Source organism: Mustela lutreola, chromosome 7, assembly GCF_030435805.1.
Source record: "Mustela lutreola isolate mMusLut2 chromosome 7, mMusLut2.pri, whole genome shotgun sequence".
Taxonomy (NCBI): domain Eukaryota; kingdom Metazoa; phylum Chordata; class Mammalia; order Carnivora; family Mustelidae; genus Mustela; species Mustela lutreola.
In genome coordinates this window covers 143,417,816-143,433,839 of record NC_081296.1, presented here as the reverse complement: position 1 = coordinate 143,433,839, position 16,024 = coordinate 143,417,816, and the positions used below count along the sequence as shown (strand labels likewise).

At 51.6% G+C, this 16,024-nt stretch overlaps 1 protein-coding gene across 1 annotated transcript; it reads left to right on the top strand.

The window, feature by feature from the left end:
- The first annotated feature begins 2,533 nt into the window (after positions 1-2,533).
- On the top strand, positions 2,534-15,491 carry LOC131835389 (serpin A12-like). Its single transcript, XM_059179710.1, has 5 exons — positions 2,534-2,740; positions 7,894-8,544; positions 10,189-10,459; positions 13,368-13,515; positions 14,979-15,491. The coding sequence occupies exons 2-5, from the start codon at positions 7,911-7,913 to the stop codon at positions 15,168-15,170; spliced, it is 1,245 nt and encodes a 414-aa protein (XP_059035693.1). The 5' UTR covers positions 2,534-2,740; positions 7,894-7,910; the 3' UTR covers positions 15,171-15,491.
- Positions 15,492-16,024: the final 533 nt, after the last annotated feature.

Genomic DNA, 16,024 nt, shown 5'->3' with positions numbered 1-16,024 from the left:
CGTGCACCTGTGTGTCTTAGGGGAAAGAACCAAGGGCCGAGGTTACCATTCAAATAGACAGATGTTCTGTTCCCTCCTCTGTGCCTGGCCTCACGGCCTGGAACACCTGTCTGGGCTAGGTGTGCAGATACTGTGGCCACTGATCTCATTTATGTTCTTCCAGACCTATGGCTAGAACAAGGGATTAGGAACCAGAAGGTCTGAGTGTTTAGTCTTGGGTCTGCTACTAATCTGGCTAAGTGAACCTCAGTTTTCTCACATGGGGAATGGGTCTAACAGCACCCAACTTACAAAGTTGACGTGAAAAATACGTATCAGCAAATGTATTTTGTAATAATGCATTCTGGAAGCCTTCACTGAGCTTGGCTCTATCTCTGTGCTCGCCCATGTTCCAGCAGACCTGTGATGCGGGTGTCACTGCCTGTCATGGTCACTGCTTGTTCCTAGGCCCCTCACAGGCCTGGCGTCTGGGACAGCCGGAGAGCAAGGGGGCATCTGGAAGCTCCCTGCTCCCCCCTCTTCCAGACACACGGCTGTTGCACAAAAACACTCTCGGGCCATGTTCCAGCCGCACGCCACTGTCTCTCATCTGTCTGCTCGCTGCAGTGTCCCCAGACTCGACAATCACCTTTACCCTCCTAGCCCTCCATGGACGCCAGGCCCAAATCCATGAGTGTCCCCAGCTAAGGGTGGTCAGGACAGCCCCGTGTCTAGGCTGTGGCCCCTTGATGGGTGCTGAGAAGGGGCTGTGCTCTCCACCAGCACCCACCTCCGTGCGGCTCTCCGGCAGCTGATCAGGACCCCTGGCTGGCATGGGCAGCTGGTCACTAAGATTCAGGGCCTGGCCTCCCTTGGGGGTTCCCCTCCACTGTGGCCTCCTGGTCTGAGCTGAGGCCTTCCCAGCATAGCCCCATATTGTTCAGCAACCAACCTGCCTGGCCCCACCCATGGTCCCTCCCTGGCCTCACCCGTGCGTCTCCCATGGGAGTCTGGCCCGGAGCAGAGTGGGTCTGTGGCAGGCCAGTGGGTGTGAGCCACAGACTCACACGGGTGTCGCCCTGTCATTACCAAGAAGGGTTCTTCCCTCCCAAACCAGGGCACAGCCCCAGATTCTAGGTCAGCGTCTGCCGGGCTGCATCTCAGCCTCCATCGCGATGAGACCACGGCCCTCGCCTCCGCCCCTCCTGCCGCCACGGCCACATTCCCCACCCCGTACCCCTCAGTGAACAGAGTCCGACAGTGAGCCCTGCCACCTTGGCCAGTCACTCAGGGGATCTGGCCCAGATGCAGGCCTCCCTGGCAGAGGGAAGGTGGCCTCCTGCAGGGGCTCTTGGGTCTGCTACTAGGGGGCGAGGAGCCCAGTAGGGGCTCCTGGCCTCCCGCAGGGGCTCTTCCTAATCTTGGCAATTCAGGACCCCCATGTCTCCACGTCCTGGGGGGCTCTGCTCTGTGAGTGGATCAGGATGTGGCTGACCCAGGCCTAGGGCAGAGCCAGGGTCCCCTCTTTTCCAGAAGGCTTCGCTGGGCCAACTTCACTGTATGGCTTTGGGGATGCGAGTCATGTCTCTTCTAAAAGTCGCATCCCGAAGAAGGAGAAACACTGTCCACCCCTCCTGGTACTGTGGTCACGTGGGACCTGTTAGGGAATGTCACCAAGCGGGGAAGGAATATTTGCATGATTTTTCTGCTCATTAGAATTAAAGAATGCCGAACTGCAAGCAGGTGTGGGGGCACCTGGGCAGCTTGGTCGGCTGAGCGTCTGACTCTTGATTTCAGTTCAAGTTGTGATCTCAGTGTTGTGAGAACGAGCCCTGTGTTGGGCTCCATGCTCAGTGTGAAGAGATTCTTCCTCGCCCTCTGCCCCTGCTTGCGTGATCTCGATCTCTCTCTCTCTCTTCCTCTCTCTTAAAATAAAAAAATAAAATAAAATAAAATCCTTAAAAAAAAAAATAAGCAGGTGCATTGGGCTCATCACTCTTCCCTCCTGGGATCAGAGGGTTTGAAGGATAAGAATTCTAGTTTATTTTAAATCTTTTAAAAGTTCATTCTTAGGGAATACCTGTTCCTTAAAGCCAAATTGGAAAACACGGAAGAGTCAGGAGGGGAAAACCAACCATCTTCTCATTACTCCAGTGCAACCAGCAGGCAGAAAGCAATTTGTCATTTTCTTGAAGGATCGCAAACTTTGATGTGAGTGTTGGATTCTTGCTTATCCCCAACAGAAACTATTTCATTGTTTCCCTTCCCCCCCAAAGCACTCTATGCCAGCTGAAGTAAAGGAACTGACTGTCGTAGAAGATGGAAAAATAGCAAAAGAAAGAAATGGGGGAGAATGGGAATGACCCCCCAAGAAACCCAGCTGTCAACCTCTTCCCATCAATGACAGCGGCGGTGTTTGGGTTGGCTATTTCATAGTAATCTACCTGTGGAACAGTCCAGGTTCCAGACCCACAGTGATTGGGAAATGCACCCGTTGCAAAAGTTGTAAATAGACTTCATTAGAAAAGCCACAGCCCAGCAGGCGTGGTCTAAATATCACGGGGCTGCCTCCGGGGAGGAGGAGAAGCCCCCGAGGAAGTGGTGTGGCCATTGCTCCCAGAGTCCCCATCACCTGCCCACTCAGGCCGGCTAATTTTATTGGCCTTTGGTCTACTTTACCGAGAGGCTATGGACGTATAAATAATAAAGCAAGAAAAACAGATCCATTTGGCTGCCTCAGTGGATTTCTCCTGAATGTGCTGTGAGTATCCGGTCTTGTCGGTTGGTTGGTTGGTTTTCTTGTCTAACCCATGCAAAGCTGGGGTGACAGCCTGCAGTCCCAGGGTGGGTGTCTTGCAGGAAATTCTGGAGGCTCTCCAAATCAGGGAAACCCCTCTCTTGAAGAGTGTGCTGGGCATTTTGGTGAATCCTGATTCATTTTCACGGATGTTGCCCCCCTAGTGCTTTTCTAAAGGAAAATCCTTGGTGGGAGTGGAGTGGGGGTTGTCCCAGGAGAAAAAGGAGGTCCTTCCCATTCAGGTCTGCCCCTGCCCTGGGGCTCAGGCTGTGCTCTGCATGAGCTGTTTGTTTGTCTTTATCTCTCACCAAGGACAGAAGCTATCCTTACCAACTCTTGATTTGGGGGAAGAAAGGAAGGCGGAGGAGCCAGTCCCACATGCTGTTGTAGAATTGCCCTAATTGAGCTGATTTCCGCTCTGATGCATCAAAATGCGCAGCGTGACCTCAGAGAGCTCCCTTGTCTGCTGGGTCTCCCTTTCCCCTTTAGGGCACGAGTGGCCCCAAACTTGACAATGGCTCAGCCTTCCCAACCATGCACTCCCTCATCCTGGAATGAGGTCACTGAAGGCAGGAGGAATGGGCCATATAAAGACGTGGAAAGTGCTCGAGGATTTGGAGAAGTCTGTGGGTCTGGCTGGGGACACTGCCTCTCAGGAAAGAGAGCTCCAGATGTGGGCTCCAGGTTAGACTGTGGGCGGGCCCCTCGTGAAGGCTTCAAATATTTTTTAAAAGAATGAAGGCAGAAATCTCCAGGGCAAATGTAGGGATAAGACGATGGACTCGTGCCCCACCCTCTTAGTTTCCCAGAAAGGAGGACGAAGCCTATTGCAATCCCCAATGGGGTTTGTTCCCAGGTCTTCTCCTCTCCTGTCCTGCAGGGGAGGGAGGATCTGTCTTACCACCACTTCATTCTAAACCTGTTTCCAGAAAATAACGTCTAATATATCTAGTGCGATCTCCCCTTAAAACAATATCCATCCCTTAAAGTAGGTGGACCCCAGTGCATAGCTGGGATAGGTCCACAAGCCCAGGGCTTCGGTGCTGGTCTTTTGGGGGTGCCAAGGTACATCTTTAGGAAGGGGCCCTCGGACCCTGCAGTCCAAGGGTGGGCACTGAGTTTATGCAAGGGCTGTGCCCTCCGTGGAGAGCTCTGGAAAGGACTGGAGGGAAACCGGGGTCTCAGAGGGCCTGGGACTTCTCAGGGCAGGGCACCACTGTCCAGCCTGTGCAGGGAGAGACCCCTCACTGAGCGGGGGGCACTGTGTCTGGCAGTCACTCATTAGGGAACCAGCCACTAGGGAAGGGGGCTTGTCCAGGGCACCCTAAGCTTTTTAGTCTTACTGACTTGAGGGCGGACACTGCATAAGTTTTTCCCTGCCTGGCAGGAGCATGGAGCCTCAAACACCATGCACGGAGTGATTCTGATTTCTGTGTGTGCCCCATTTGCTGCTCTTGTTGCTCCAAACTACCAGGGAGAGTAAGGACGAACGGACTCCTGGCATTCGTGTTGAAAGCCCTATCCTACCCCTCTCCCCATGCCTCAGTCTCTTTGCTCTCCCATTACAAAGCCCACTGGGACGGCGTGGGAGGCGAAAGCAGAGCTCCTTCCTGGGGACCCCTCCGAGGGCAGACGCAGGGCACCTGGGCTGCTCGCTCAGAGGGCTCCTCGCCCGGCTTGGATCTGTCTTCAGGAGGACCATGCTACTTCTTATGTTTGTAAGAGGAAGGAATTGATACCCCAAATGGAAAGGGAATGTGGGAGCAGGAGAGTCAGAGAGGACTGGCAAGGCAGGTGGTAGCTTTACCGCCCCATGTGGCCCCCACCAGGCTCAGGTTCTATCTTGCCCTTTTTCTTCCTGATTGTGTTTATTTATCTTATGAAGGTCACAACCACACACACACACACACACACACACACACAACCACACACACATGTGCGCGTGCGCCCTCCAAACTAAAAACCAACAAAGAATTGCTCAACGTGGGCAGCCTATCAATTTATTGGGAAATAACCAGTTGCTCTGCTATTTTAATGAACAGAATAAAAGTTAGCCTCCTCAGGTATCTGGGGCTGGTACACATCTGACAAGTTTGCATTGAGTTTAGAGCCTGTGATGATGGGTGGAGAGGCCCAGAAACGGGGCCAGTGTGGGCTGCTTGGGGGAAGAAAGGCTAGACCATTGGAACTCCGTGGGGCAGATGAAGACACTGAGGCTGGAAAGGCTTAATAGACTTCTTCTGGGCCACCTCACAGACACACAAGCAGGAGAGGACCAACATCCAGACTTTTAATTCCATAATCAGTGCTTGTTCCAAAAACTTGAAGAAGTGGAAAACACTTTTAGGGGCCACTGATGGGGCATCACTATAAAATGTGTGTGTGCGTGTGTGTGTGTGTGTGTGTACGCACACCAAAAGCTTCCAGCAGCTTCCCTCCTCTGCTCCAAGTTCAGGCCCTGTGCCCAGACCCACACAGCGCTCCCAGAAGGTTGTCCACAGGCTTTGCGTCTCACCTAACTGGTGGGGAACCTACTGCTGGGAATGTTCTCTCTGCTCCTCGACAGAGGTAGCTAACTTCTCCACTCCCCGGTGTTAGGAATTAGCTCCCGTGCAGGCAGCAATCTACTCTGAATACAAGAAGCTTCTACTTTTCTTTCTTTTTTTTTTCTTCCAAATTTTTATTTAAAGTCTAGCTAGTTATCATAGAGCGTTGTATTGGTTTCAGGAGTAAGATTCAGTGATTCATCACTTCCGTACAACACCCAGGGCTCATCCCAACAAGTGGAGTTTCTATTTTTAAACCAGGCCGACTCTGTAAACAGTCCAGCCCGGTAACCTGTGAGAGCGAATCCTTTCCATTTTTAATTTTCTTCCTTTATCTGAAATATCCTCAGGGACTTCACAAACCTTGTCTTCTATAACCTATCTTCACACAGTCCCCAGAGCTCTTGTCCATCCCCAGCTATAGTTTTTACTAGAATCTATGTCATTAGCAGTGGAAGGTGCTGAGAGATCACCTGAGCTCAGCCTCTCCCAACAAGACTGAGTTTTTTTTTTGGGGGGGGGGAGAGACAAAAGTTTCATTTTTTGTTTTCCCTTCATTTCTAGCCCTAAGGGTATAGAGAGCTGCCAAAATTATGACCTAGTAGGACTGGGCCCAGCTCTTGGACCACCTCCTGGGAGCTGGGGCGGGGGCCCTGGCCCTGAGCCATATGGGCTGTTTGAGGAGATCGAGGCGCCTAGAGAAATAAAGGTCCATTAAGAAGATGGAAGCAACAGGTAGGATCCATGAGAATTCTCAGACCCTGGGTCAGAGTCTCGGCAGACCCTGTCCGCTGTGCTGAGGGCTGTGTCCACAGGACCTGGCATAAAGGGTTTGAGGGCACAAAGAACTTGGGGATTTGTGGCAAGCCAGGCATGGGTCCCGTGCCGGCATTCATTCATTCTCTCATTCAGTCAACTGGAAAGAGCCTCCTCCATGTCGGGCCCCAGGGATTTAGCTGCACGGACCCTGTTCGTGGTGGGCCCATTTCCCCCAGGCTGGCGGGGATGTGAGGGTTAGTTGCTAAAAGCTCACAGCTTCCCTCCCAAATCCAGAAAATTGCCTTTGCTGGGTAGGAGCTAATGGACCCCAGAAGTTCTACCCCAGCCCTGGTCTCCTGGGCCGCTGAACATAGCACCTGAGCGCTGTCCAACAGGCCTGCGCCCTGGTCTCACAGGGTCAATGCTGCTCTGTGGCTGATGCTCCAGGGCCCTTTCCTGCAGATCAGGCCAAGTCTCCATATTATATGGAGCCACAACCTTGCTCAGTTCCTTCCCTTTCTGTTCTGCTTCCCTCACTTCCTGAGGAGCTTGTCCCATAAAGGCAATGCTAGAATCCTCATTGCGAGCTCTGTTTCTCAGGACCCCAATCTGAGGCAATCACAAATAGCCTTTACTGTTGAGACTGCACCGTTTCCCATGGATTGTAGGTAAACAGAGATGTAACGTACAGGAGAATACATAAGATTGCAAAGGATCAAGCAAAGAAATCTGCTTTCATTTGACACAGAAATTGGTGTAAAAATCATTGACTGTGCCATGTCCAACTAGAGAAATGAACAGGTTTTTTAGAATATCATAATTTTGGCAGCTCTCTATACCCTTAGGGCTAGAAATGAAGGGAAAACAAAAAATGAAACTTTTGTCTCTCCCCCCCCCCCCAAAAAAAAAACTCAGTCTTGTTGGGAGAGGCTGAGCTGAGAAGTGGCGAAAGGAGCAGCAATCCTAGAGCCAGAAGATTTGGCTTTTCCTCTCTACAACACTGCCTCTCTTTCTTGGAAAATGTGTAAGGAAAGAGTTTTATTAGAGACCTGGTTTCTCTCTGTACAAAGGGCTTTATTTCTACAAATTAGTCAGGATTCTTTTAGTTGTAAGGAAATAATCCAGCTCAAACCAGCCAACCCCAAAATGCAAATGTATTGATTCTTATGACTTGGAGAAACAGAAATGTGTGAGCTTCAGGTAAAGTTTGATCCAAGAATTCCAAAGAAGTCACTAAGTTTGTCTCCCTGTTTCTCTCTTTCTATCTTTCTCTCTCTTCTGTCCTTCTGTATATGGGAGCCATAACCACATTTGGTTCTAGGACTATATCATTAAGCCATACACTCCAGAGTTAAGAGTCCTGTGCATTCGCAGGGAAAGACTCTGATCTGATTCTGGTCATTCTCATTCCTTAACCAATCAGTGTGGCAGTGGATGGAGTATTCTGGTGGCCTAGCTCCAGTCACATGTCCATGCTATGGGGTATTCTTACTATGATCCAATGGGGTGGAGGGAGCAGTTGGTCAAAGGAATTGAGATGCTATTACCATAAGCCAGGGGAGAAGAGTACAAAATCAAGAGCTATCTTCTACACTCAGCCCTCTCGATGAAAGGGGGACAGCCATTTCTAATTGCCATGGTGATTACAAAGCATAAATGCTAAGATGGGTGCCAAAGAATCTAGAAATTGCTATGTATATCACATGCTTGTCACTGTATTGCTGCCTTCATCTGGTCTTCCTTGTAGGTAATATGGGGCAGTGGGGTTGTTTTGTTCTTTTCTTTGCTAACCTCAAGTCTACTACTCAACAGGACAATCTCTAAGGAAAATGAACCCCATGCTGGGCCCGGGCCTACTTTTGGCTGGCCTTCTCACTGTGGAAGGTCTTCTGAATTCTGACTTCACTCCTAAGTATCGTGGACCTGCAAGCCAGATCCAGTCATGGAAGGGAAGGAGGGCAGCCCAGGAGCTCACAAAGCGAAACACAGACTTCAGTTGCAACCTTTATAGGAAGCTGGCCTCCAATAGCCCCAACAAGAACATCTTCTTCTCCCCCTTGAGCATCTCTGCAGCCTTTTCCATGCTGTCTTTGGGTGCCCAGGACTCCACCCTGGATGAGATCAAGAGGGGCTTCAGCTTCAGGAATATGCCAGAGAGAGAACTTCATGAGGGCTTTCATTACCTCATCTACAGGATGAACCAGGGGAGCAAGGACCTCGAACTGGACCTTAAAAATACCTTGTTCATTGACCAGAAGCTGCAGCCACAGAAGCAGTTTTTGACAGAGGTCAAGAACCTGTACAATGCAGACACTGTCCCCACCAACTTCCAGAACTTGGGAGACACTCGGAAGCAGATCAATGATTATGTCAGTCAGAAAACCCAGGGGAAAATCAATAACCTGATCAAGAATATAGCCCCTGGCACTGTGATGCTTCTTACAAATTGTATTTTCTTTCGAGGTAAGGCTTGGGGCATATTGGTATGGAAAGGGAAGAATTTCTAGTAGACTTGGATTAAAGATCTGGTTGGCCATAGGCTTGTTCTGTGACCTTGAATTCATATGTAATCAATCTTTCAGAACCCTACCTGTCCCATGTAAAATGAATGCCTTTATATATAACTCATAGGACAGTTGTTGGTAATCAAAGTAAAAATGCATGAGAAAGGAATTTGGGGAAGTCTCCATTATTCTTCATATGTGCATTTTCATATTACTGATTATCCTAACACAGCACTGGTTGTAGAGGTTGGAGAGACATTCTTTTCCCATTTCTTAAATGAGGAAATTGTAACATGGAGAGACTTAGAGTAACAAAACCAGGACTAGAACTCGCTTCTCTTGACCCATAGGCTGTGCACTTTATGTTACTCCAAGTAGATACTTAGGATGGTGATGGTGTAGATGATGATGATGTTGTTCGCTTTGGTAGATGCATTGGTCTTGTCACATTCCATAGATTCCCCAAGTCTGAGGGTGTGAGACTAAAAAAGGAAATGGAAAAATATTCCCAAATCCAAGCTTTATCCCTCCCCCCACCCCCTTGCCCGACCACACACACCCACTCTCCTGCCCCATGCACACAAAAAGGTTGGCCAGCATGGGTTAGAATCAGAGGCCAACAGCCCTCAGGTCAGGCAAGATCACTGCTGGGCTGTCAGGGACATGGTCCTGATGGAAGTCGAGTTTTCCCCCAATCCAGCGAGACTGATGACATAGAGGAAAAGAGCAGAGGGAGGAGAACCTGGAAATTTCCAAAGTCACTGCATCACCTAGATTGTAAAAGCAATGGCAACAGTGGTGCTGTTGATGACTGGCATCCACTCAACACTCACTGTACAAGATCACTGAGCTGTGCTGCCTTTCCCACTCAGCCACAAAGCATATGAAGTACCCATCAAAATCTTCTTTCTTCAGACAAGGGCACTGAAGACCAGAGAGGTTAAGACACCCATCTAAAGTCATCCTTCTAGAACAGTGAAACCAGAGTTGAGTTCAGGGACTTGGCTCTCAAGTCCCCCTACTGGGGTCTCTGAGGTTGGCAGGTGTGAAAAGACCCAGGTCAGAGTTTATGTCCAATGGCATCATAGAGTTCTCAGGGTCAAAAAAGAAGAGTCTAAACACCCAGCTTTGAGTGTTTGCTGTTCTTTAGCAGGTTCCCAAGGGCAGCCTATTCCTTTGGTTTTCTCATTCTTACACGAGAGCAGCTACTCCAGGACTAACTTTAGAATAGAGTGTTTTTCACTCACACCAGAACCAAATAAATCCCACTAAGTATTACCCAGCCCCTTCTGCTGGAACCCAGTCCACAGGCTCACTCAGCCTCAGGAGCAGCTGGGCTTCAGGCAGTCCACGGGTCCCCTCTCAGTTTAGCAATCTTGGTTGTGTGTTCTTTGGGAGCTGACAACCAAACCCATGGCCATCTTACCAGGAGTTTCCAGGGCACGGTACAAAGAGCAAGGATTCCTGGAGACCTGCCCTCACATTCCAGAGTATCCAAATGCCCTCCTTGAATCCATGTGGACAGAGACCAGTGGTTAGCTGGACCCAGTCAGCTCTTCCCTTTCAGGACACTTATGCCACTTTGTCCTTCTTCACTCCTAAGCCAGGTGGCAGCAGGAATTTGATCCAAAAGCAACTAAAGAGGAAGACTTCATTCTGGATGGAAATGAGCGAGTGAAAGTGCCCATGATGTTTCATGGGGGCATGTATGAGACAGGCTACGATAGACAGCTGTCCTGCACCATCCTGGAAATGCCCTACCAGGGCACCATCACTGCCACCTTCATCCTTCCTGATGAGGGCAAAATGAAGAATGTGGAGGCGGCCTTGAAGAGGGACACTCTTGACAGATGGAAGAAATTAGTCACACGGAGGTACGAGGGTGTCTGGCATAGGCAACTTCTTCCTTCTTCCTGCCTTCCCTTATACTCTTTGCTTCTTCTGGCCCGGATTTATTGAGCTCTGACCCCATCACCATGTCCTATTCTGGGCTCCGTAATGAACTTGCATTTTGGTAGGAGGTAGACCAGAAAACAAGTCACAGGCATATAGTGAAGCCTTTGTTGTTAGAGGGAGACACGTGTGTCACGAAAGTGGAGTGGACAGACCAGAACCACGGAGCTCAGTGGTGGTGGCAGAGGGGAGCTCAGTGGTGGTGGCAGAGGGAGCTCCAGGAGCAGGTGGCATCAGAGCTCAGTCTTCAGGGTTGAACAGTGGTGTGTGTTGATGGAAGAGGAGTGATGGGATCCCAGACAGAGAGGAACCACAAGGATAAACACGGGCTGTCAGAGGGAGTTGTTTATTGTACACAGAATCATGTTTCAACTCTAATGTCAAAACAAAACCAGCAAAGCGTGTCCCAAATAAGTTATACAAATAATAGTTGAAGAACGAAAGTGAATCAATATTTTAAGTGAAACAGATTTAAGATGAGCCAACAAAATTCTTCTCAGGCACTTGCTTACCAGTCGATTGTCTTGAGAAGGGTCAGGGCTGGGGACTTGGCAGTGTCAGCTTGGGTAGGAGCAGTGTCAGGGTGACCTCCTCCCTCCTCTGCACTCTCTCTCTTCCACCTCGCCCTCACCCCTGTTCTCCACCCAACAAGTCTTTACTGAGAGCCTCCACCCTGGCTGACACACTGTCGGGAGCCGGGAGGGTTATAGGGGAGGTAGATCGGATGCTAGGATGGAACTGGCTGCCATGGGTACTCTGCCGTACAAAACACACCCTCAGAGGAACAGCAGAACACATCTCGGATATCTCAACTGACCCAAAAGCTCCATAAAAGAGAAATTCCATTTCTGAATGCTTCAGATAAAGTCGCTGTGCTGGGGGAATGGGGAGAAGCAGCAGGCTAAGTGGGAGGTCATCATCCCCTGATCCTCCCCGCTACAAACCCAGGGCTGCAGAGGGGCTTGGCACAGGCAACGTGAAGCCCCACTTGCTAGTCCCAGAGCTGCACCCCATGGGAAATTGGCAAGAATAACTTGGACATGAGGATGCTGAGTCCCCCGATCCAACTCTAGGACCTCAAGTCATCATAATTTGAATATTAAAGGAAATATGGCCTTATGGAGCCCACATGACATGAAGCCAGGACTTCTGGGTAAACTGGGAGTGGAGGCTCTTCCTTCACCTCCCATAACCCTCATTCCCCAAGATATTTCTGTGAACTCGGAAACTGTAGGGCAAAGGCTGGAAACCGCCAGTCTCCTTGGCAGCTCGTTTCACGGAGAAGAAATGACCCAGCTTGCCTGATGCCTTTGCCTCCTTCAGAGCTTATCAAATCTTCCCTGTGCTCCAGCATTGCTGATTCCCAAAGCTGATCTGTGCTTTCCGCCACTGGTCGCACTGCCTGCTTATACACAGATGCCCAGTTTATGCACCAATGATTATGGGATGCTTTTCATCGTACGGACCTTCTTGTCTGTCTTCCCTGCTAGAGCACGCACCCAAGGGCACAGGTTTCGCCTCTTCTGTTCACACATGCATCTAAGCATCTGATTTGTACAGAGGAGGCACTTAATTTGTTGAACGAATGAATGAGTGGAAAGGTAAGTCTGGGAGTCATTGGGCCCATGGCCGGTATTTAAAGCGACGACACTGCACGAGTTTCCTCTGGTGGGAGGAAAGACAGAAGAGAAGAGGGCAGAAGGGTGAGGCTTGGACCATCACAGACAGTACAGGTACACGAGGAGATGGTTCTGAAAAGGGCGAGCAAAGGCGTGGCCGGTGAAGGAGGGGAGGCCGGACTTGGGTTGGAATGCTTCAAGGTGGAAAAAGGGGGATCCTTTCTCTGAGAGCTGTCTCTTGGGTCAAGTGAGCAGAGCTCAGCCGTGACCCTGGAAAGTGGAAGGTTGAGGGCAAAGACCCAAGTGGGGTGGGCTTTGGCAGGCGTGGGAGGAAGTGGAGATCGCTGGCAGAGACAACTCCTTTCTGCTATGAAAGGAAGAAGAGGAATGGGCTGGAAGCTGGAGAGTTGGCTCGGGGCCTGCGGAGATGTGTTTGCTCCTGTTTTGTAGGGCATCAGTTAACAGAGAACCTGGTCTGTTCCTGAAAGTGATCAGGCAGACACCGTTTGTGATGGATGGTGCCGAACAGAAAGGAATGCAGGCAGGGGCGAGGTCCTGGGTAGGCAAGAAGAAACAGGGCTCAGGGCTGGGGGACAGGAACGTAGGGCCCACAGGTGTCCCAGGACTGCTGATCCCAGCCCCCAGGCAGGGAGGCCCATCGGGTCTCAACCACAGAAGATACGGAGCCACTAACTCAAGGATGGAAGGAGCAACACCTGCTGGTCAGGGACTCCTGAGTGCCCAAGTGGTTGGGGGAGATGAGATCTTTTGCTCCAGGTCACAGAGTTCATGAGAGTCAGAATGAATTTGAGCTCAGTTTTCTTGGCTTCAGCTCCCAGGCCCTTGGTGTCTCCAGCATCCAGCCTGCCGGGTCAGGGCAGGCTCAGGGCTCAGCCAAGGCCAGGACTGTCGAGGGATGACATCTCCATGTCTGCAGCCACAGGGGCCCCGAAACAGTGGGGACTTGAGAGCGTTTCTGTGGGTGATGTCTTTGGGACGCGGATGCTAGGAAGAAGGGACACAGTTCAGAGAGCATAGGTGCTCTCAAGCCAGAGTTTCAGGGACAGAGTTCCTCCTTGTTGTGGGGACAAAGAGAGGGTCTGAGACCTCCAGGGCTGGGAAGACCAATGTCCCATTTATCACCTCCCCTGCAGCCTGACTGGGAGACCAAGGAGGCCCGGCCTCTCACCTGTCCTTCCCATTTCCCCAGGGTTGTAGACGTGTCCCTGCCCAGGTTCTCCATCACGGGTAACTATGACCTGAAGAGGACGCTCTCCCACCTGGGTATCACCAAAATCTTTGAGGAGCATGGGGACCTCACCCGGATCGCCCCTCATCGGAGCCTGAAAGTGGGTGAGGTAAGCCTGCCCGGCCTGGATGCCCCCCCTCCCGACACACACACACGGAGCCTTTGCACAAGCCTGGGCCGGAGCCACTGTCCCAGCAGCTGAACCAGCCGGGTCTCGTACCCCCAGTCAGGCCAGGCACTGATCCAGCTCTGTCCCTAACCAACCTTGTCATCCTGGGACAATCATGTTGCTTCCCCAAGCCTCGTGTTTCCAGTCTTTAAAGTTGGAAATATCAAGTTCCTAGTTCTATTTTAGAGGTCAGTTCTGGGCAACAAACCAGTAATCAAGGCCTGGCACATTTTTCAGGTCAAGAGCCGGTGTAGGTCTGACCCAGGGCCTCCAAAAGGCCTCACGGCCTGGTTGGGAGTAAGCTGAAAACATGTGCATGGCCAAGAGATGAACAAGCCATGGGCCCTGTGGTTCCAAGCAAGGCAGAGCACCTGGCCGTGGGGGGTAGGGTAGGGTCCCCAGTCTGAGCAGATATAATACAAGACACCCCGTTAACTTCACATTTCAGGTAAGTGACCAATTTCTTTAGTCCAAAATATTGCCTAGAAGAGACTTACACTGAAGATACTCATCGTTTATCTGAAACTGAAATTTGACGGTCCATCCCCACTTCATCTGGCAGCCCTACTTGTAGGTTAAAAGGGCATTGCCGGTGGGGAGATTGCAAGGAGCAGAGACAGGTGTGGGGAGTATCTTCCAGCCGGGCGAGCAGCACAGCCGGAGGGAAGAGGCAAGAGGAAGAAAGACAGAATTTTCCTCCTTTTCACTTAGACCTTCCATAGGTCGCCAGAGCCAACTCCCCCTTTCCCGCGGGCCTTGGCTCAGTCCCATGGCTCATCTCGTTTCCGCAGTTAGGTGAGCGCATGGCTGTGATTCCGTGTGTTGACGGCGGCTGGCTGCCCACTAGTAAAATTGCTAGGATTTTGTAGAATGGAATGAAATGTGTCAGGATGAGCAGAAAAGCAGGGTGGATCTCCACGTCCCAGATGTGGGTGCCCTGGGGTGGATGTGGGGTCTCAGTCATCCCTGATGTCCACCGCCCCCCCAACCTTGGTCCCTTCCTTGTCATCCCCCAGGAAGCTAAGAGGACTGTGCGCAGGACTGGGGGCTTCCTGGTGGGGACATCACCCTGTCCCTTCCATCTAGCTAACTTTCTGTAGACCCTTTCTGCCATTATACCTCTCAGCACTTCCCTGTCATTCACAGAAGGATAGCGGCCCCCACTCCATCCCCCCTGCTGCAGACGAGGCTCCCCCAGCCTCATGGCTCCCCTCACCCTGCCTCTGCTTGTCCTGCATCCTTCCGGCAATGCAGCAGAAGATCCAGGAGCCTGGGACGGCCAGCACCAGCCGGGTTACCACTCTGCTGGACCACCCTGGCTGAGGCCTCTCCCTCTCGGGGTCTCTCACTGTGCGTGGCCCAGAGTGGCTTGGCAACCCTGACCTCGATCCTGATTTCCGCAGGCGGTGCACAAGGCGGTGCTGAAGATGGACGAGAAGGGCACAGAGGGGGCGGCCGGCTCCGGAGCCCAGACGCTGCCCATGGAGACGCCGGTCTCCATCAAGATGAACAGGCCCTTTCTGGTGTGTATTAGGGATAGCGTCGTGTCCACCATCATCTTCTTGGGAAAGATTGTTAACCCCACTGGGCAATAAGGGGGTGTTTCAGCTCGCTGCAGGCCCCAGAGGCAGCCTGGGGCTGAAAATGTTTCATCTGCCTGAAATCGGGATCCCAGGACCTCCTAATCTCACCCCACACCTTCATGAAGTCCCAAGACCACCATCTGAACAGGCAGTGCTCCTGGTTCTTTGGGTTCCTGTGCGCCCCAGCCCCACCCCTGTCCTCCCTCAGCCCCCTCCCTGCCTGGTCCAGTTTCGATGGGCTTAGATGCCCCAGCCCCACCCACTTGGCTGGCTGTGATCTTCTCTCCCCGGGGAGGAGGAAAGGGGATTTTGTGATTTAATAAACACGCCCTCAGTTCTGCTGGCTGTTGGTGGATAATTTGGGGAAGCTGTGAGACAGGGCAAGTACCTGGGCTTTAGAGTGAGAGAGACCTAGGTTCAAATCTTAGTAACAAAGTGTCTTTGGGAAAGACACGGAGCTCCTCCGAGCCTGTTTCCTGTCATGAGGACAGGGATACTCCCCCTCTGGGGCTCTGCAAAATCGAACACTGCTAGTTCCGCTTGGTGAGCCCTTAGCCTTGGGTCTTTAGTATGTGAGCTACAAAGTCATGTCCCCCACAGGGTCCCCTGGGAGTTCAGGGTTCAGCGAGGCATCCAGTTGGAGGGCAAAGCAGCGGTGGGGCTCGACTGCCATTAGAGGGATGGAGCCTGGAGTAGCAGCAGCTAGGATCATTGCCTGAATCCAGAGCCTCCCCAGGACGAATCTGGGGTTCGGACCTCTTAGCAAGCTCAGCTGAAGAGTGAACCGGGTCCCTTGCCCCTGCCCTGGAAAGCGAGTCCCTGCAGGGTCCACCCATGACCACTAGGGGGCACCTAGATAATGACGG